At 43.9% G+C, this 21,272-nt stretch overlaps 1 protein-coding gene across 7 annotated transcripts in view; it reads right to left on the bottom strand.

Annotated features, from left to right (window-relative positions):
- Positions 1-17,186, bottom strand: part of CELF1 (CUGBP Elav-like family member 1) — a 33,004-nt gene extending 15,818 nt beyond the window's left edge. For 5 of the 7 annotated variants that reach the window (XM_006157820.2, XM_006157826.3, XM_006157825.3 and 2 more), the window contains exons 1-6: positions 17,101-17,186; positions 6,200-6,387; positions 4,113-4,195; positions 2,459-2,507; positions 891-1,025; positions 259-338 (exon numbers count right to left, since the gene is read on the bottom strand). In XM_006157820.2, coding sequence (XP_006157882.1) covers positions 259-338; positions 891-1,025; positions 2,459-2,507; positions 4,113-4,195; positions 6,200-6,387; positions 17,101-17,171 — 606 coding nt within the window. In that variant the 5' untranslated portion in view covers positions 17,172-17,186. The remainder of the gene's footprint in view (positions 1-258; positions 339-890; positions 1,026-2,458; positions 2,508-4,112; positions 4,196-6,199; positions 6,388-17,100) is intronic. The other 2 variants (XM_027775429.1, XM_027775428.1) reach the window with 1 other exon arrangement.
- Between the last annotated feature and the right edge of the window lie 4,086 nt (positions 17,187-21,272).

Here is a 21,272-nt window from a genome sequence, read left to right on the forward strand (position 1 = left end):
ATTCTTCACCAATATTGCTCGTCCCTTCACCGCCCCCCTGTCAAGCACATACCCCTTACATTAATAAAATTAAATAAAAAAGGCAACTCTTTATTACATGTTAATTTTAAAGAGAACATTAATATTTTTAACTTTAAGATAAAACTATTTAACGTTGAGGGCAATTAGATGCTGTATGAGCCATTGAGACTTGGATGGCCAACTGTCCTAGCAGTCTCAGGCTGAAGAATTCTCCCCTCCCACCTCTCTGTGCCCTACCTCCATGGTCTGTGCTTGGTGCATTGCCTTGATAGCTGTCTGTGCCATGGCTCTTGTTGTAAAAGTCACAAATGCACAACCTGATAAGAGAAGAGTCAATAACCCATTCATTCAATTGCTTATTTATCTGACACACATTTACTGAACACCTATTACACGACAACTATCATGCTAGAGTTCCAAATACAGTCCTCATCTTTCAGGGGTTTGTCAATTGGTAGAAGCGACAAAATACTAAGTGTGATAATGTTACAACAGGGTGATAAGTGACATAATGAGAAACCAGGAACCAACAGACAGGAAAGTAGTAAGCATATCCTCTCGTTTCCTCTTGAAAATAAAATGGGGGAAGGAAATATTTCCATTTTGGCATCAAGAACCTCTTGATGCACAAAGAGAAAATTTTAATACACAACACTGGAGAACAGAATGTAGATAGACTGTGTTGGGGCTGAGAGGAGGGACCAACTGCTACGAGGAGCCATGATGAGACCTAGACGTGGATAAGGAAGCACAAAGCGTCCCTCACTGTGACAGAGCTGTGTTGGCTAGGCAGTCACTGGTTCCCACTGGTCTAATCCAAGAGACTCCAGATTTAACACAAGTATCTTTACAAGCTGAAAATGTACCACCTCGGCTCAGGCCATCAGGTCCCCGCAATATCCGGCACTCTTCAATCTGTCCAAATGAAGAGAACATGACTCGGATGTCATTTTCAGTGCACTTCTTGGAAATCATACCAATAAACAGCTTCCTGTCTTCCACTGCTAAGAGAGTAAAACACAAAAGGCTTGAACATTATTACTAACAGAGGCAATGTAGCCAGACTACCTGGGTGTGATTCCCAGCTCTGTCATATATCAATATTATCATGTCAAGGATTCTAAGATGGTTCTCCCGCCCCCCTGCCCCAATTTTACATCTCCTTGGACTAGCCTATAGCCTGCTGGATAAGGCAACTAGATCCCACAAGGTCTACCATTCGGTTCTAGTCTCGGACCCAGCAGCTTGAGAAACACTCCTGTGTATGCACGCTCCAAATCCCAAGGAGAAACTGACTATGGTATGACCATGCCCAATAGGGGGTGCTTTGCTGCTTTCCATCTCTCTGTCTCTGAAGAATGCACATGTCTGCTGGCTAATGTAATAATAGTAATAATTTTACATCTCCTCTTGAAACCAGTGGTATCTTAAAGTTATAATGGGAAGGCTGGCCTTGTAGCCTAGTGGTTAAGGGAGCCAGATCCCACATGGTATGCATGTACACAAGATGCCCCAAATCCTGACAGGACAGATAAATGGAAGACGAGACTGCGGCATGACCGTGCCCTGTTGGGAGGGTGCTTTCTCCTCCTCTCTGGCAAGCTGATGTGCCCTCTGGCAATTTTTAAAATAATTATAATCAGAAGCATTTGGTTGAAATATGGTAGCTTTGGGAACCAGCAGTCAGCGTAATGGTTATGTTGCTGGACTCCCACGTAGTCGACCGTGGTTCGCGTCCTGGACCTGGTGGCTTGAAACTCACGCCGGGCATGTGTGCATGCATGCCCAAGATCCCGAGAGGAGAATGGAGGAGAAGGGATTGTGGCATGACCATCCCCTCTGGGGGGTGATTTCTCGCTTTCTGTCTCTATGTCTCTCTCTGTCTGTCTGGCGAGCGCACGCGCCCTATAGCGAAAAACCTCTCCAAAAAAAAAAAAAGAAAAAAAGAAATATGGTAGCTTTGTAATCTGTGAAGTTATATATCCATCCTGTGCCTGTTTCCTCATTTGATTAATCTCTCAGGTTTACTTCAAAGGTATTAAGTGCTCAGCATCTTGTCCCATATTTAGTCTGCCGTGACTAGCAAGTAACACTACAACTTATTTAATGTAACAAGAATAGAAAATTCCTTTGAGTGAGTGTGACTGTCTCCTCTCCCTTTTTCTTGAGGACAAAGTCCTTCCTAACTTACTCATTTCCCCCTTTACTTTCTGCCCATAAAAAACTGCATTGATCCAGAACATTCTAACTCATTCTAAAATGTTCTTATATTGTTTCCTTATCCACTCTGTTTTTCTTTTCCATCACATTTTATAGGAAAAAAAAAAAAGACAATTTATCAACAGATGACAGATTACTTACAATTAATCCATATATAAAAACAGCTAACCAACTATGAAGAAATCTTACAAAGGGAGGACTTTATACACTTGCTTACCATTGTTCTTCTCACTGTCAGCAGGTTTCATCTGTATAGGATGATGCATCTGATAGGGAAAACGTATGTGTATTAGCATCATACACTTGGATGACATTCAGAAATATAAATAACTGGCCGGCTCTGTGACCTAGTGACAAAGTGGGCCAAGATCCCACATGGCCAAATAATACACGGTTTGAATCCAACTCTGGTGGCTTGAAAAACATGCCAGGTACATGTGCATGTGTGCCCCAAACCCCTACAGGCTAGAAATGGAGAAGGTTTTGTGGTGTGATCGTAAGCCATTCTCCTCTGTTGAGTGCATGCGTCCTCTAGCAAAAAAATTTAAAAAAAAAAAATAGTGATAAAAGAATACAAATGAGAACTGTAAAAGAAATACCAAAACTATAGCCATAAAGTGTTCTCTCTGGGGCCAGCAGGTGGCATGGAGATTAAGGTGCTGGATTCCACATGGTTAGCTTTGTGGTTTAAGTCCCAGACCAGCAACCTGGAGAATCGCAATGAGCATGTGTGCCCCAAATCCTCAGAGAAAAAACTTAATAAAACAAAACAAAACAAACTCCCAAACAACAAAAACCCCACGAGGGTTAGGAGAGGAGAGCATTCTCTCTAACTCCTATATGCCTCATGATCTTTTCCCATAAAATGTAAGAATAGGGAAGCCAAGATGTGGCGTAGTGGTTAAGGCACAGGACTCCCACATGGACGACTGCAATTCAATTCCTGGAGCTGGTGCCTTGAAAAACATGCTGGCACACGTGTGTGCATGCTCAGAATCTTGAGAGAAGAATGGAGAAGGGACTGCAGTGTGACCATTTACCCTGGGGGGTTATTTCTGACATTCCTTCTCACTGTGTGTCTCTTTCTCTTTCTCTCTCTGGTGAGTGTATGCACCCTATGGGAAAAACCTTAAAACTAAAGTGTGAGGGGTCAGCAGATGGTTATGTCACTGGATTCCCATATGGCCAACCAAGGTTCATGCCCCAGGCCTGGTGGCTTGAAAATCGTGCTGGGAGCATATGTATCCGTGCCCAAATCCTGGGAGGAAAAAGAATTGTGGAGTGGTATCCTTCCAGGGGGGGGACGGGAAGGAAGACCTCTTACTATCCCCGTCACCGTCTCTCTCCCCTCTCAGTGCACACATGTGCCTAAGGCAAAAAAATCTCTCAAAACAAAACATGAATAGTGTGTGCATCAAGAAGTCAAAGAAGGGGACCAGCAGTTGGCATAATGGCTATGTCGCTGGACTCTCATATAGCTGACCACAGTTCAAGTCCTGGACCTGGTAGCTCGAATTCACGTCAGGCACATGCGTGTGTGTGCCCAAGATCCTACGAGGAGAATGGAGGAGAAGATACTGCAGAGTGGCCATCCCCCTGGGATTGATTTCTCGCTGTCTGTCTCTCTGTTTCTCTCTTCCTGGCAACCGCAAGCGCCCTATAGCAAAAACCTCTCTCTCTCTCTCTCTCTCTCTCAAAAAAAAAAAAAAAAAAAAAAAAAAGGTCAAAGAAGTTTCCATTTAATTCTTCTAAATGCTCCCATTACATCAATTTCCCATGGTGGTTACCCTTTCTCTAAAATGGGTTTTACCGTGTGCCTGATATGTGTAAGTGTGTCCCATGTGTCGAAACTACTACAGAAGCTTTCTTACCCCTGGGAGGACCTTCATGTTGTGGAGAGCATTCTGTGCTTCTAGTGCAGCTTTACGGGTGTAAAATGTAACAAAACAGCACCCTGAAATAAAGATGAATAAAATCAAACTGGTTCTTTGAAAACAGACAATACTTAGAAGATGTCCCCTTCCACTGACAGGTTGGAACTTAAAAGGTGGGGGCTATGTTCATTAAAATTGGTGGTGGTGGCGGGGCACAGCAGGTAAAAAAGAGATTTTTTTCTATGCATTTTCTTTAGTGTTTCAGTCTCCTCCTAGTTATAGTAAGAGTTTTCTTTTAGGCAAGCTGTGCTGGCACAGTAGTAATGCAACCCTCTATAATGCTGCAACCACAGTGGAAGGTCCTGGGTTAACTTTCCTGTTTCTCTGTGCACATGTAGGGGGCGTGTAGGGGGGCACTGCCTGTGATCCTGGCTGGCCAAGACCGGAGAGAGAGGGTCATAGTGTGAACACTTACTGGAGGTAGCAATCTATCTCTGTCCTCCCAATACACACACGCAATTCATTAATTTTTTAAAAGTCTTCCTTAGCCGCTTATGTAACTCATCAGGAAAAGATGACTTCCCATATACAAGCCGTCTGCCACACCATTTTCCCACCCTCCCTGGAACACGAGGTAGTGTTCTGGGCAAGGCTCAGCCACAAACAAGACAGACACTGGGGTGCTGAGCGGGGCCTGCACTCTGCAGCTTGGAGTCTATGAGAATTCTTTCTTTCCTGCTCCCTCACAGAAAAAACCGTTCCCTACATCACAGCCAGTTTCTATCATACGCCTCAAACATAATGATCACTTACTAAATTGTAAAATGATTTAAGAACAAGAACCTCATAACATCTTTTTTTGGACTCTTGGATCTCATCAAACTGTGAAGTTTCTAACAGCACACGGTGCTGGCCTGAGGCCTATAGATTTTGTGCTTTGAGTCTTTATTGGGAAAAGGAGAGGGGAATTACAACTCTTAAGTCCTGGACTTCAGTGTTCTGATGTTCCCATATTCCCAAGACATATAGTATAGATTTCTTTCAAAACTATGCTGCGGTTAGGATTTTAAATTACTGAACACTTTACTGCCATTTCCAGAAACTATGATACTTCCTATATTTAGTTAACTACACCACAAAGAGAAAATAGTTCCTCTGCTTCTAGAACCTTCACTGTTAAGCTGATTTCAAATATGACAATCACACTTGCTCACATCTGCAATGTAAAACAGCTTTCACAGAAAATTACTCTAAATTGGTCACCTGGAACATAAAAGCATGTCTGGATGTAGAAGGGGAAAGCTCCTGCTTATCCATCATGTCCTGGGAAACTTCCACTCCACTGGGCATTTCTGCAAGTAGCTCAGCCATTCTTGTCCCCATCACTTTGTCAAGTACAGAAAACAGGTTTCTTAAAGTCCTTCCTAACTGATATCCTACCCTGCCAGGCCTCTGTAACACTGACAAGAAATCCATGGGTACACTGAGAGTCTTTGTCTTTTTTCTTTCTTTCAGTTTAATGTAGCCAAAATACTAAAAAATATCTTAAGTGGTAGGTTTACTTTGATTTTTTCTGTTTGTTTGTTTCACTCCCAAGGTCAAATGAGACACTGCATGAAACTTGTCTCTTGAATGTAGAGCTCTTACAAAGGACTGCCCAAGATTCGATTTACAAATGAACTTCATGGTGTTACCTTAACTTTTTATTTTAAAGCCATTAATGTGTTTATATTGGAATATATAGCTACTATAAAAGGCCAGGACAGAGAAAAGACTCATCCCATAAGAGCAACCTGACAATTAGTGTGCACATGACAGCTACTACATATACAAACTTAATTCCTTGAACCCTGTCAAAAACTCAAAGCTGGGACCAAATGGTGATGTAGTAGTAAACCACCATGCTCCTTGGAGGCTGACCCACATGGGCCAATTCTAGGTTCATGTCTACGATTTCCCTAAGTGCTGGGCATGTGCTGCCTATGATCTGGCACTGGCTGAAGCTGAGGTGGACCATGGCGTGTGACCCTGTTCAGAGTACTGTCTGTCTCTCTCACTCATGGAAAAAAGAAACTTAAACTCACCTTTGCTCTGAGGAGGGTTTTGGCTCCTATCCCTTAGGACGTTGATTTCGTAGACAGCACCATACTGTTCGAATAGTTCCCTCAAGTCCTTCTCAGACCAGGTCCTTGGAACCTGGCCCACAAACATCTTGATGGCATCAAGATCTGGTTGGTCTGGGTGGTCCAGGGTGCCGTTCATTTTTTTTGAGCTGCATAAGATAAAATTAAACTTCTATTACGTATTCATATTGCTTCCCAAAGAGAGCTTTCTTTTTTTTCTTTCAAGATTTCAACTACTGAGACCCGCAGATGGCATGATGGTTAACAATGTAACCCATGTAGTAACCTATGTGGTTGACCACATTTCCAGTCCCAGACCAGACAGCTTAAAGAACACATGCAGAACACATGTATATGCATGACCTAAATCTAAAGAAGAAAATGTAGGAGAAAGGATTGTGGTATGGCCATCCCTCCTTGGGGGGTGATTTCTCACTTTCTATCTCTCTCTCTCTCTCCAGCGAGTGCATGCACCCTATAGCAAAAATCTCTTGAAAAGAAGAAAGATCTGAACTACTTTCTAGGAAAATAGGAGAACGAAATCAACTTTCACTACTTTCATTCAATTTACCAGAGTCCAACAGTCCTCTCTCAGCATGGCCATCTATCTTATTAAACGCCAAACTAAAGCCACCATTCTGCACTTTAGCCAAAAGGCTGAGAATTAATCGTCACTTTTTTGATCTGCCAGAGGGAATGTGTGCTTACCAGAAAGAGAAAGAGAGAGAGAGACGGAGAAAGTACCTCAAGTGGGGCATGGTCACATCACAATCCCTTGTCCGACACTTCTCCATCCTGTTGGGATTTTGGGCAAACACATACACATGCCCAGCATGCTTTTTAAGCTGCTGGGGCTGGGACCGGAGCTACTGTTAGCCATGTAGTATCCAGCTCCATTAACTAGCAGGCCACAAGGCCAGTCCAAAGTCCTCATTCTGATTAGGAATGACCTGGGTTTTAACTATGGAATTGACAATGTCACTCATTCTTTGTCTAGCATAAGAATTCGAAGAGGAATTTGAAGGGTAAAGCTCCCAGGATCATGTTTTAACAATGTTAAGTAGTTAACAAAACAGAAATACCTTTTTAAATGCCCATAAAATTCCAAAACAAGTTACTGACTCTTCAACGCACACTGCACACTACCACAGGTAACAGGTAGGCACTTCCTTTCAGCAGATGTTAGAAGAGAAGCACTTGGTTGGTTTCCAAGTGCTTGTTAAGAACCAACTACCAGCTGGCCTTTGAATGCGGCTCTCACACACAACCCCAGTGCTCCTGAACTGGGTCCCTAGATGAAAACAAAGCTTTACCTCCTAAACACCAAGTGACTGTGATAAAAACATGAACACTGGCTTTTTTCTCTTCTTTTGGTTTGTTTCTAAGTTATCCTGTTTACTTCTGTTTCTCTAAAATTTTACCAGTTAGACTGCCTTATCAACTGCAACCATTTTAACTTTTTTTTCCCACAAGGTTTCTGCCACAGGCCATATCCACTTGAAATCAGACCCCAGGGGGCAGAGCCGCACTGCAATCCCTCCTCTTTCATTCTCCTCCAGGAATTTTGGGCGCGCGCGCATGCACGCGCGCACACACACGTGCACGCACACGTGCACACGCGCACCTGGATGAGTTTCAAGCCACCAGTTCCAGGACTCAAACAGCGGTCAGTCATGCAGAGTCCAGCGCCTTAACCACCATGTCACCAGCTGGCTCCTTTTAACCATGTTAGCAGTAAGAAATTCTTCCAGTTCCATCATATTAAACTTGTAATGCTCCCGTTTTAATACCTGCATTCTTACCTTTGCCACCGTCACAAACCTATGGAGATTGTTGCACTGTAAATGCCTCCCTAAAAATGTACCCTCTGTTTCATAAAAGTCCTTTTCTTATCAAAAGTTTACTCTAAGTTTTTGTTTTGCTTTAATTTGACCAGAGAGGGAAAGTGAAAAAGCAAATCACCAGTTCCAGGACTCAAACCAGTCAAGTGGGTGAGTCCAGCATGTTAACCACCACTCTACCTGCTGGTCCCCCAAATTTTATTCTTAACACGTATTTAAACCATTAAAAATTAAATTCCAGGGTTGGCCCATAATGGTTAAGGAACCCAGGCCCCACATTGCTAACAGAATCTTGGCAGCTTAAAACGATGCAGGAAGCATGTGTGTGCATGCCCAAAATTCCAACAGGAGAAATGGAGAAGGGACAGCAATGCGACCATGCTCTATGGTGGTGCTTTCTCCCTCTGGCGCTTGAAAAGGAAAAGACAAACAAAAATACCCCAAACAACTAGCACAGTTAGCTGTCCTACTGGTACTGTCCCAGGTAGCTACAGGAAGATTAGTTTTAAGACCTCCACCTAGATTCCAAAATCCCTTAGATGCTTAAGTTCCTTACATAAAATAGCACAGTACGGTCACCTTCTGTATGTGTAGATGTAAAATCTGCAAATACGAATGGCCAAGGGTATTTGCTGCTTAATAAAGAAACCACAGCACATGTGAAGTTTTCAGGTTCTAATACCAAATCCTAAATAAAATGCTAGCTTTCCTTTAAAAATAATTTTTCTATCACTGCAATCATCTTCTAAATAGTGTTTGAAGAATCTGAAAAATACTGAATCTATGAAAGTAACTCAAGTTCTTTGTTTTAATTTCTAAAGATCTTTTTTTAAGAGTTGTTTGGTTTGGTTTTGTTTTTGCTATAGGGTGCATGTGCTTGCCAGAAAGACAGAGACAGAGAGACAGAAAGCGAGAATTCACCCCCCTCCCTCAAGGGGAAGGGGCAATAACCACAGTGCAATCCCTTCTCCTCCATTCTCCTTTCAGGATCTTGGGCATGCACGCACATGCGCCCAGCCTGAGTTTAAGCCACCAGGTCCAGGACTGGAACCCTGGTTGACTACACTGGAGTCCAGCAACATAGCCATTATGTCAACTGCTGGTCCCACAACTCCTAAATCTCTTATAGCTGAACACTCACTGGGGCCACTCTCATATTACCTTTGCTGAATTTGGCACAAACTCTTTGTCAAAACAGTAACGCAAATGCTTCAGAGACCAACTCTTGTTCTTAATCTGTGAAACCTCCCTGCATTATTCCAAGTCAACTAGTTACATTTGAGGAATCAAACAGTGTTACGCTTCTACTTCCATTACACTACTTAATACCTTTTAGCATAATGTGGCTGTATTATCTCTCCTAACCAGACTGAAGGCAGAAACTTTTTTTTTTTTCGAGTTTTTTTTTTTTGCCTCTTTTTTCACTATAGGGTGCATGCGCTCGCCAGCCAGCCAGCCAGCCAGAGACATAGAGACAGAAAGCGAGAAATCACTCCCCCAGGGAGGATGGTCGCGTCGCAATCCCTTCTCCTCCATTCTCCTCTTGGGATCTTGGGCACGCACGTACACGCGCCCAGCGTTGAGTTTTAAGCCGAGTCCGGGACGTGAACCGTGGTTGACTACGTGGGAGTCCAGCGACAAAGCTATTACGCTAACTGCTGGTTCCCAAACTCTCTTCTATTTTTAAAGACATGGTGGGGCCAGTAGATGGCACAGAAGTTAAGGCACTGGATCCTACATGGCCGACTGTGCAGTTCCAATCCTGGACCCAGTGGCTAGAAAAATTTGCTAGGCACATGTTGCAAGCATGCTCAAAAGCCTGAGAGGAGAATGGAGAAGAGACTGGGATGGTCACCCGCCCTGGGGTATGATTTCTCACTTCCTTCCTCCCTCCCCACCTTTCTCTGGTAGGTGCACATGTCCTATAGCAAAACTTAAAAAGGAATTTAAAAAAAAGGACAGGGCCTGGTCACCATATGCTCTCCCTGCCTCAACCTCCCATACAGCCGGGACTACATACAGGTGCAGAACACCAAGCCCCACTCTTTCAGATAGGGTCTCGCTGTCTTGAAAGGTAATATGAGTGTGGCTCTTGTGAGTGTTCAATTATAAGATTTAGGAATTATGGGACCACACTGGCCATGAGCTTGCAATCCTGCCACCTCGTCTCCAGAGTCACAAGGAAGGAAGGCATGTACCATCCTGCCCAGCTTCTACACTGGGCCAGGAATCAAACATGGGCCTCCCATGTGGCCTTAGGCAGCCAAGTAGCAGCATTAGTCAGCTCACTACTGGCTGGGCCTAAAACTGTTTTACTGCTTACTTGCTCTTGTAGGTAACACGTGGTTTAGTGACTGGTTCAAAGCACCCAAATATGAGGTGGGAGAGATTTTTTTGTTAGTAGGCTCAACAATTCCCCTCATTTACACAATTAACCCCAATAAAACGAATGTTCTACACAGGAAAAGCTCTCAAGAGCAGCTATTATCTCCTGTGATTATTTCACTGCCATAGGATTGATCCTTTTTCCCCCCAAGTGTTTTGGAATAAACTATTTGGTTGATTTTATTTTAATCTGTTAATTTAAAATCATGCATGAAGGATCTTTGCAAAATTATAATGTAGCTACACTTAGATGCTTAATCCTAATGTTCCAACAGAAACCATGCCACCATGATGGAAAAAGCCCAAGGACCAGCGAGACAATGTGTGTCACTCCCTACCACCTATGCAACTGCTGGAATTACATACTTTAATAGTATTCTATTAAAATGTTGCTAAGTTCCCATATTTCTATTCTAAGGAAGGCTAACATAGAACCCCAATGGTGCTGATAATATGTTTTGATGATAAGGAAGGTGACAGCTATTTCTGGAAGAAGGCAAGGGCTTATTCATTTGTATTATGTTGGAGGCAACTGCTTCTAGCTTGTCCCTTCCTTGTGTGTTTGGCATTTCTAAACTTTCTACATCGTTGTTTAGTGCAAAAGCAATATATATGGATTAGTTGATTTAAACATTGAGAGGAGACTCAGGATTCTATTAACTGAAAAATCTCCTCTTCTTACTATCCAAATCCTTCCCTACTTCTTCACCTCAACCTACTACATGAACCATGTATTCACCCTCTTATACCAATTTGATCGCAAGAAGAAATCCCTAGAGCAATCCTATTCAGCGTGGGCAGAGCACCAGAGGCAATCTTCAATCTTCACTCTTAGAAATTCCTACAAAAACTGGACTGAGCAATTTTACATCTGTTCAATCTAATCATAAACACTGAATACGAACTCACATCTTACTTTCTTTTCTCTACTAATCATTTTTATTATGTTTTACAAGAAGGGTGAGGAGAGGGACCAGCAGTTAGTGTAATGGCTATGTCGCTGAACTCCCATGTAGTCAACCCCGGTTCGAGTCCCGGACCCGGTGGCTTAAACTCACACCAGGCATGTGTGCGTGTGTGCCCAAGATCCCAAGAGGAGAATGGAGAAGGGATTGCAGCGTGGCCATCCCCCCTGGAGGTGATATCTGGGGACTAGTAGATGGTGTAGTGGTTAAGGTGCTGGACACTCCCACGTGGCCAACCAAGGTTTGAGTCCTGGACCTGGAGGCTTGCTTTCTCACTTTCTCTCTCTCTGGCTCTCTGTGTCTCTCTCTGGCCAAATTAAAATAAATGAATGAATAAAATTAAATAATTTTTGAGGGACCAAGATCCTGAGAAGAGAATGTAAGCGAAAGGATTGCAGCTGGCCATCTCCTCTGGGGGTGATTTCTCACGGTCTCACTGTCTCTCTCTTTCTCTCTGATGTAAATGAACACACCTCTAGATGGAGCTGTCGAGTGGGCAATTTTTAGAACAAAGTCAGAGCTCAGAAGATGTTTAAGGGATAGACACAGCTCTGAAAATCAGAAGCACATCTGTGTTCCCTTAAGCAATGGCAGAGCTAAAAAAAGGGGGGGGGGGACAAGTGAAGCTTAAGAAGGATCAAAGTAGAAACAAAGATACTGATTACAGGCAAGAACAGGAACTAGGACCTAGGTATCCTGGCCCTTCCCGAGCAACTCCATCACTTCTCTTGTCTGTTATAAAGAAATTTTGAAATAAGATATGTGATTAGATAATGTACCCAGGCAAAATCACTTCACTAAGAAAACCAGTGATGGCAAGCCTCTTCTTAAAATAGTGATTCACTGAAGAGTGTATAGGAGGGCTGCAAGCACACACCAGTCTCAAGAACTTCTTCCAAGCCCCTTACTATCCGTGGTATTCTGGCATATGGGGCCTATGGGACTGGGCCCAGGGCCTGCAACAATGGGAAAAGTTGATGGGTAACTGCTTACTGAAATCTGCAGCAGCCCACTCTAGTGGACAAAAATAAAAAGAGGGTATCATTAAACTTATACTTCAGGCCCAAGACTGACACCAACTGTCCTCAGCCAGGTCATATATAGCCTCTGTTAACTGAGTTTCTCATTTGTAAAACAGAGACAATAGTGTATGTCTAGTTAGACTTAAAGCTTTGGAGAAGATGGATGACTAAAACAGACACAACTGCACTTGGGGAAAAAATGATGACACACTTCACTCCTGGATTAATTCTCAGGACGACCTATACTACGTTCATCTGCTCTCAAACTTTAGTATGCAGGTGCTGGAATCCACATGGCCAGCCATGGTTCAAGTTCTGGACCTGGCGGCTTGCTTTCTCATCCCCTCCCACCCTGCCAGTCAAATTAAAAAATAAGAAATAACTCTTTAAAATAAATAAAAAGTCTTGGGGTGTCAACAAAGGGCATGGTAGTTAAGGCATCTGGATCCCACATAGCCAGCTGTTCGAGTCCTGGGCCCAGAGGCTAGAAAAGCATGCTGGCTGCAGGCTCGCAGGATTGTCCAAAATCCCAAGAGGAGAATAGAATAGAGGAGGACTACAATGTCACTATCCTTGGGGGGGAGGGGAGTGTGCTTCTTCACTTTCCCTCTGTCTTTGGTGAGCACATGCACCCCATAGCAAAAAACCACCAAACACACACACACACACACACACACACACACACACACACACACACACAAACAAAAAACACCAAAACAGCCTCAGAGCTGACCCCACAGTACAGGGATTAAAGTGCTGTACACTGGGAGGAGATCCCACATGGCCAACTGTGGCTCAGGTCCCAGCTCCAGAGGCTTGAGAAATCTGATAGGTACACATGTGTGCATGCACAAAATCCTATGGGATGGAGAAATGGAAGAAAAATCACTGCAGCATGACCACATCCCACTGGGAGGTGCTTTTTCTCCCTCTCTCTTTCTTTTGTTTGCTATAGGACATGTGTACTCACCAGAAGGAAAAAAAGAGAAAGAAATCACCCCTCCTGGGGGGCACGGGTGGCCACACCACAATCTCCTCTCTTCCATTCTCCTCTTGGAATTCTGTGTACATACACAGAAGTGCCTGGTATGTTTTTTCACCCAAACCACACACTGTGGGCCATGTGGGATCCAGTCAACACAACTTCTGTGTCATCTGCTTGCTCTCCCTCCCTCGCTTCCTCCCTCCCTCTCTTTCTAGTAAGTGCATGCTCTGCTCTGGCAATTAAGGGGGGAAAAATGCAGTCTTGGACAATCTCTAGCATAAGAACATCTGGATTTTTATGTCCCAAGTGACCTTCATGTAGTAACCCATGATCCAGATTTCATGGGATACTAAGTTAGTCTAACCTTTTAAAAAATGGGAAAACACAGGACAGCCAGTGGCATGGTAGTTAAGGCAGGTAGATCCCAAATAGCTGACTATAGGGTTGGAGTCTTGGACCCAGCAACTCGATTAACATACCAGATGCTTGTTGTGTGCCCCAAATCCTGAGAGGAGATTAAAGAAGGGACTGTGATGAGCCCATCCCTCCCCAGGGGGTACCTTCTTCACTTCCCCTACCTCACCCTGTCATCTCTCTCTGGTGAGTGCATACAACCTATCACAATCAATAAATTATTGAGAGAAAGAGAGACAGAAAGCGAGAAATCGCCCCTCCCGGGGGGGAGGGGGGGGAGATGGCCACTTTGCAATCCCTTCTCCTCAATTCTCCTCTTGGGATTTTGGGCATGAAAGCACATGTGCCTGGTTTGAGTTTTTTTTTTTTTTTTTTTTTTTTGGGGGGGGGAGATGTTTTCGCTATAGGGCGCAAGCGCTCACCAGACAGACAGAGACAGAGAGACAGAAAGCGAAAAATCACCCCCCAGGGGGGATGGTCATGCCGCAATCCCTTCTCCTCCATTCTCCTCTCAGGATCTTGGGCACACACGCACACGCGCCCGGCATGAATTTAAGTCACTGGGTCCGGGACATGAACCGCAGTTGATTACGTGGGAGTCCAACGACATAGCCATTATGCTAACTGCTGGTTCCCAAGTTTTAAGCCGTCAGGTCTAGGACCAGAACCACAGTCAACTGTGAGAGTCCAGCAATGTAACCATTATGCTATCTACTGGTCCAAAAAAATACCTTTAAAAGATGGGCAAACAGATTGAGAGAAATGCAAATGCTGTGTCTAAGGACTGAACACTAGGCACTGGCAAAATATAGAGAGGAAATGTTACAATCAAGATAATTTGAGTCACGGATCATATCTGGGATATGAGATTAATAACTGCATATTAAATCTTTTCTTTTTTAATGGAAGAGGGAAGAAATGAGAGTGAGCGAGTGTGACCGCAGTACCTGCAACAGCCTGGTGACACCCTCATACCCCTACAGAAAAGGGATTCAAAACCCTGTCAGGTGGTGGGGTGGTTAAGGCAGCTAGATCCCACACGGCTAACTCCGCAGATTGAGTTTTGGACCTGGAGGCTTGGAAAACATGCCAGGCATGTGTGTGAGAGTACCCAATATCCTGAGAGAATGGTGAAGGGACTGTGGTGTAGCCATTCCCCAGAGGATGATTTCTCATTTCCCCTCTTTCTCTGTCTCTCCAGTGAACAAATTAGCTCTATAGCAAAAACTTTAAAAAAACAACCCCTGGGACCAGCAGTTAGCATAATGGCTATATTGCTGGACTCCCATGTAGTCGACCGCGGTTCAAGTCACGAACCCGGCAGGCTTAAACTCACGCCGGGCGCGTGTGCCCAAGATCCCAAGAGAAGAATGGACGAGAAGGGATTGTGGCGTGGCCATCCCCCCTTGGGGGTGATTTCTCGCTTTCTATCTCTCTGTCTGTCTCTGTCTGTCTGGCGAGTGTACGCGCCCTATAGCAAAAAACTCTCAAAAACAAACAAACAAACAACCCCCAGCCAGGCAACGTGAGACCCCCAACTCTACATAGTGCCTGCGCCAAAGTGTAGACACATCTATCATCTTTTTTTTTTTTTTTGGAGAGATTTTCACTGTAGGGCGCGTGCGCTCGCCAGACAGACAGAGAGAGACATAGAGACAGAAAGCGAGAAATCACCCCCCAGGGGGGATGGTCACGCCGCAATCCCTTCTCCTCCATTCTCCTCTCGGGATCTTGGACACGCACACACACGCGCCCGGCATGAGTTTTAAGCCACCGGGTCCGGGACACGAACCGCGGTCGACTACGTGGGAGTCCAGCGACATAGCCATTACGCTAACTGCTGCTTCCCCACATCTATCATCTTTATGGTGATATTTACTGTAATGTCACCTGTTATCTAGTGCTGAAATAAAATTATAGTACTGCACTCTCACAAAAAGACTTATCTAAAATATCATAGTCTTGATACTGAAGAGACTACATGAAATGCATTTCAAGAGAAAGATGGCTAACTTTGAATGCCCCCGAACTCTTCCACAAAGCATTCAGTACTAGTCATTATCCACACCTGTTACATTCAACCCCAGGACTGACTTGCACATGGAGGCAATAACCTCAAAGACTTGATTTAACACCTGTTACGGAGGGAAATTCTACCATTTAATATTCTTGGCTTTGAATAATCCAAGGGCTCATTTGCTTGAAGGTTCAAGACACTTTAAAGCCTGGTTAAAGCGACTGAAATTCGGGGCTGTAAAGTCCACAACGCAAGGTCCCTGTAACTCCAACTCCAGGTGGCGTTGGCACTTAGCTGTGTATAACAGCAGTTCTTACACAGCACCGCAGCTTCCAAGGGTTCTTTCTCATTCCCACGTTCACAATTCATTTGGGCAAACTGTTTTTTTTTTTTTTTTTGAGAAGTTTTTGCTATAGGGCGCGTGCGCTCACCAGAGAGAGACAGAGAGATAGAAAGTGAGAAATCACCCCCAGGGGGGATGGCCACACCGCAATTCCTTCTCCTCCATTCTCCTCTCGGGATCTTGGGCACACACGCACACACGCCCAGCGTGAGTTTAAGCCATCGGGTCTGGGACGTGAACCGCGGTCAACTACGTGGGAGTCCAGCGACATAGCCATTCCAGCGACATAGCCATTATGCTAACTGCTGGTCCCAGGACAAACTGCTAATCAAGCCTGATCCAGTATTCCTTGAGGGGTTATGAAGGTGGAGGGCAATCTGATGTTCCTAAAATCATGTGCCAAACTGCATTTTCGATTACAATGGGGAAGAAAAAAAATTAAGGCCTAGAATTATACTATGCATGTCAATAAAGAAGGCTGCAATAAATACAACCTAATTACTAGTCTCCTCCGTGACACAAGAATTTGACAACTGAAAATAAAGAAACATTCTTTCCCAAAAGATGATTTAAAACTGTATACTCAACCCAAAGGAATAAAGCAAGAGCTTAAAACAAAAATAGCTAGAACCTGTGACACAGGAAGGCACCAGGAACTGCTGCTGCTGGTCATGTAGCCAGTGCACCCTCATGTAAAGAACTTAGTTATGGGCTAGAGGAAGCCAGCAGTGACGAGACAGAGTTGGACTACGGTCAGACAACAGAAAGACTTTGGCTTCCTTGCGCTATTTTTTGTTCTTCGCTCTTTTAAGGAAAGGTACCAGTTTCATCAAATCCCAGTAGTTCACTTCCTCTGCTTATAATAAAAATTAGACAACAGAAATACTTACACAGGACTGGAATTCAAAGAGCAATGATCCACCATCATTTCTGGAAGGAAATCCAATTTAAACGCGGCCATCACCTCACTCTCTCCTCAGAAGTCAATGATCCTAACTTGCTGCACTTGTATGATCCACAAATACAAACAACTTTAGCTTCCTAGGCCCCACAAAAAAACACAAAATGGAAACAGGAGCTCAGGGAAACCAGCAGTAAGGGCCACAGAGAGAGAGGCAGGACTGGGGAAGGGGCAGGGAAAGGGAGCTCTGGATTCGAATGGGGATGTGACCATGTGAAGGGAGGCTCAGCCCAGCACACAATGAAAGTGCTGATGCGCCAGGCTTGTTTTGTGTGATTTTCCCTGGCGAAGCAGTACGAAGTGCACTGTCAGATAAATAGTGTGTCAGATCCATGAAGATAGCAGTGGCCAACAGAGCAGAAGAAACACAAACTTGTTTCACATCCTCCAAACTCCTTGCTGCAAATAAGTTTTTGAGATGTCCCAAAGCATGAAACCACCTAAAGGAAACAAAACTCAAATTGTGGTCTGAAAACCATTTAAAAAAAAAAAAAAAAACAAAACAAAAAAAAACTAGGTTACTAGGTTGCCTTTGTTCTAAATTTGTTTCCAAGTGCCAAAGACAGCAATGAACAGTGTTTACATCTAAACTGACCTTAGAAAAGTCACATAAAGAGGAATAGTAGCTGGGGCCAGGAGATGGCGTGGTGGTTAAGGGCACTGGACTCCCAACATGGCTGACCGAACCTGGCGGCTTGCTTTCTCACTTTCTCTCTTTCTACCCCTGACCTGGGTCAACTTAGAAATAAATAACTAAATAAAGTTAAATAAATAAATGTTGATAAAACCCAGTTTGTCTGCTTTTTTTTTTCATTTTTTTTTTTGAGAGATACCTATATATATATATATATTTTTTTTTTTTTTTTAAGAGGAACAGTAGGTAAGGCAATCAGAGGCTAGCTAGGAAAGAGCTGGTTAAAGAACTAGGTACCAGAAACTTACCACTCACATGCAACTGCCTACACACTAGACCAACCATGTCTTCTTGACAGTGTCATGAGCACAGTGTGCTACTGATCTAATGGCTCTTCATCCGGGGAAGAACTTTAAAAATCTTTGATTAGGTAACATTAGGTGGCACTAGCAAAACTTTGTTACTCTGAATATTAATTTGCCAGAATAGTAATATCTGCCTCTTGATAACGTGTAAGGAAATAGCATCTTTTCAGTTCTCTGCTCACTTTCTAAAGAAACAAAAAACAAACACCACAGTGATAATGAAAAAGAACAAAACCAACATCTAAGGGGAGGACAGAGGAATGCAGACTAAGCCTCTTCATTGTCTTTTTTTCTCCTTCAAACTACTGCTCAAACTAGGACTAAAGTACGCACAAAACGCCGCCACTGCGGGTGAGCGTGAGATGGTATACTTAGCAGTCAAGGCAGATGTGTGCTCCTGCTCTCAATTTAGCCACACAACCCTCAACGACAAATGGTGGCATTTCAGTATTTAGGCAGCGACTCTTAACACTGTACCTCTAAAGGATCCCAAATTTCACAAGCTTTCTTTCCATTTTTATCATGTGAGTTGGGCTGCCTTACCTCAAAGATCTCATTTCACCCAAGCTCAGTTCACAACACAAGAATTTTAAAGAAGAAAAACAGAAGTTATGTTCGGCCAAGTGGTGGAGGATGTTTGCGGGATGTTTAGTGGTGAAGTAAATATGAACTCCTAAACATAGTTTCTTTTTAAAAAATAATTATTTTATTTATTATTATTATTATCATCTTAACATGCTATAGTTGTCAGAGGGAGAGGGACAGAGGAAGAGAGAAAGCAAGAAAGCAAGCCAACAGGTCCGGGACTTGAACTGTGGTCAGTCATGTGGGAGTCTAGCACCCCAAACACCATGCCAACTGCTGCCCCCAATATAGCTACTTTTTTTTTTGGACAGGTTTTTGCTATAGGGCACATGCGCTTGCCAGAAAGGCAGAGAGAGACAGAAAATGAGAAATCACCCCTCAGGTAGGGTTGGCTATATCACAGTCCCTTCCCCTTCTCCTCTTGGGATCCTGGGCACGCACACACACATGTCCGGCATGAATTTAAGCCACCGGGTCCAGGACTCGAACCATGGTAGACTATACGGGAGTCTAGCGCCATAGCCATTACACCAACTGCTAGTCCCTACAGTTACTTTTTAAAAAAGTAATGAAAGGCAGGGCCGGCAGATGGCATGGTGGTTAAGGTGCTGGACTCTCACATGGCCAACCATAGACTGAGTCCTATACCTGGTGGCTTGCCTTCTCACTTTCTGTCAAATTAAAAAATAATAATAAATAAAATTAATTTTTAAAAAATAATGAAAGGCAACATGTGATAGCACAAGTTTGTTTCTGTTTTTGTTTTAATTTTGCCAGAGGGCATGTGCACTCACCAGATATACAGACAAAGAGAAAGAGAAAGGGAGGGGGAAGTATTCCTCACAGGGAATGGTCACACCACAATCCCTTCTCCTCCACCTCTCCCTTTCTTAGGGATTTTGGGCATGCATGCACATGTGCCCAAGCCACCAGGGCCAGGCCTTGAACCACAGAGTCCTTTATGTGGGATCCAATTGCCTTAACCACCATGGAGCTGACCCATAAGCCCACAAGTTCTGTGTGAAAAATGGCTGGCACTTGTCTGTATCTGTTCCAGGAAAGCAAAAATTGTAACTTCTAGCCAATGTCTAGATACACCATCCCAAATGTGGAACTATAAAAGCAGCTACTTGTTTTTCTTTTCTTTGGAGAAGTTTTTGCTATAGGGCGTGTGCGCTCACCAGGAAGAGAGAGGCAGAAAGCGAAAAATCACTCCCTGAGGGGGATGGCCACACCGCAATCCCTTCTCCTCCATTCTCCTCTCAGGATCTTGGGCACGAACGCACATGCGCCCAGCGAACCGCAGTCAACTATATGGGAGTCCAGCGACATAGCCATTAACTGCTAGTCCAGTTTTTCTATTTTGACAGAAGATTCCAGCTCGTTCAATCTACTACTTTGGGAGTAAAAGTGATTTCCATCCTATTAGAGGAAGAAGCGGGGCCAGCAAGAGGCAGAGTAGTTAAGGAGTTGGACTCCCACATGGCCAAGGTAGTTCAAGTCCCAGACCCAGTGGCTTGGACACTTAATACGGTGTGCACGTGCCTGCATTCCCAAGATCTAAGGAGCGGAGAAGAAAGGACTGCAGTGTGGCCATCCTAAGGGATGATTTCTTGCTTTCTCTCTCTCTTTGGTGAGTGCACATACCCTATAGCAAAAATATCTCCCTTTAAAAAAAAAAAAAAAAAAAAAGCAAGCAAGCAAGCAGCAAAAACAAGCTACAAGTGAGAGAAGACCATGACTGACTATATACAGTCTACGCAGCCACCTGTCAGACAGGCAGGTGATGGTAACCCGAGCAGGGACTGGTTAAGTTACTGGATAGGTCTGTCCTAGATTCTCCTATATACACTGGCGCAGATGACGTGCCTCTCTCCCTACATGAAGATATGTGGATCAAAGAGTAACTGTGAGTCAACGACCAAATTAGATTTTTTTCTGGAGCAAAGAATTCCTTTAAAAAGGAATCAACAGGAGTACCAGCAGGTGGCGTGGTAGATAAGGGCACTGGACACCCACCTAGCCAGCTGCAGTTCAAGTCCTGGACCTGGTGGCTGGCTTGCTTTCTCTCTCTCTCTCCTCTCTCTCCCATCCCTCTCTCCTTCTCTTGTCAAAATAAAAACAAAAAGCTAAATAAAATAATTATTTAAAAAAAGAAGGGCATCAACAAATTTTAAGAAATCTCATTAACTATTATTACTGTGCTTTTTGTCACTAAAAATAAACTTGGGGTCAGCAGATGGCATGGTGGCTGGGGCACTATACTCCCACATGGCCAACCACTGTTCAAGTCCCAGACTTGGCAGCTTGCTTTCTCACTCTCCCTCTCATGCTCTGTCTCGCTCTGGTCAAATTGAAGAAAAATAATAAATAAAATTAAATAATTTTAAAAATGCATGAATTCTAATTATATCTCTACCTCTTTAAAGGGGTATTTGTCTTGGGAACCAGCAGTTAGCGTAATGGCTATGTCGCTGGACTCCCACGTAGTCGACCGTGGGTCGTGTCCCCGCGCCC

The sequence above is a fragment of the Tupaia chinensis genome, unplaced genomic scaffold (genome assembly GCF_000334495.1).
Source record: "Tupaia chinensis unplaced genomic scaffold, TupChi_1.0 Scaffold000561_1, whole genome shotgun sequence".
NCBI classification, from domain to species: domain Eukaryota; kingdom Metazoa; phylum Chordata; class Mammalia; order Scandentia; family Tupaiidae; genus Tupaia; species Tupaia belangeri.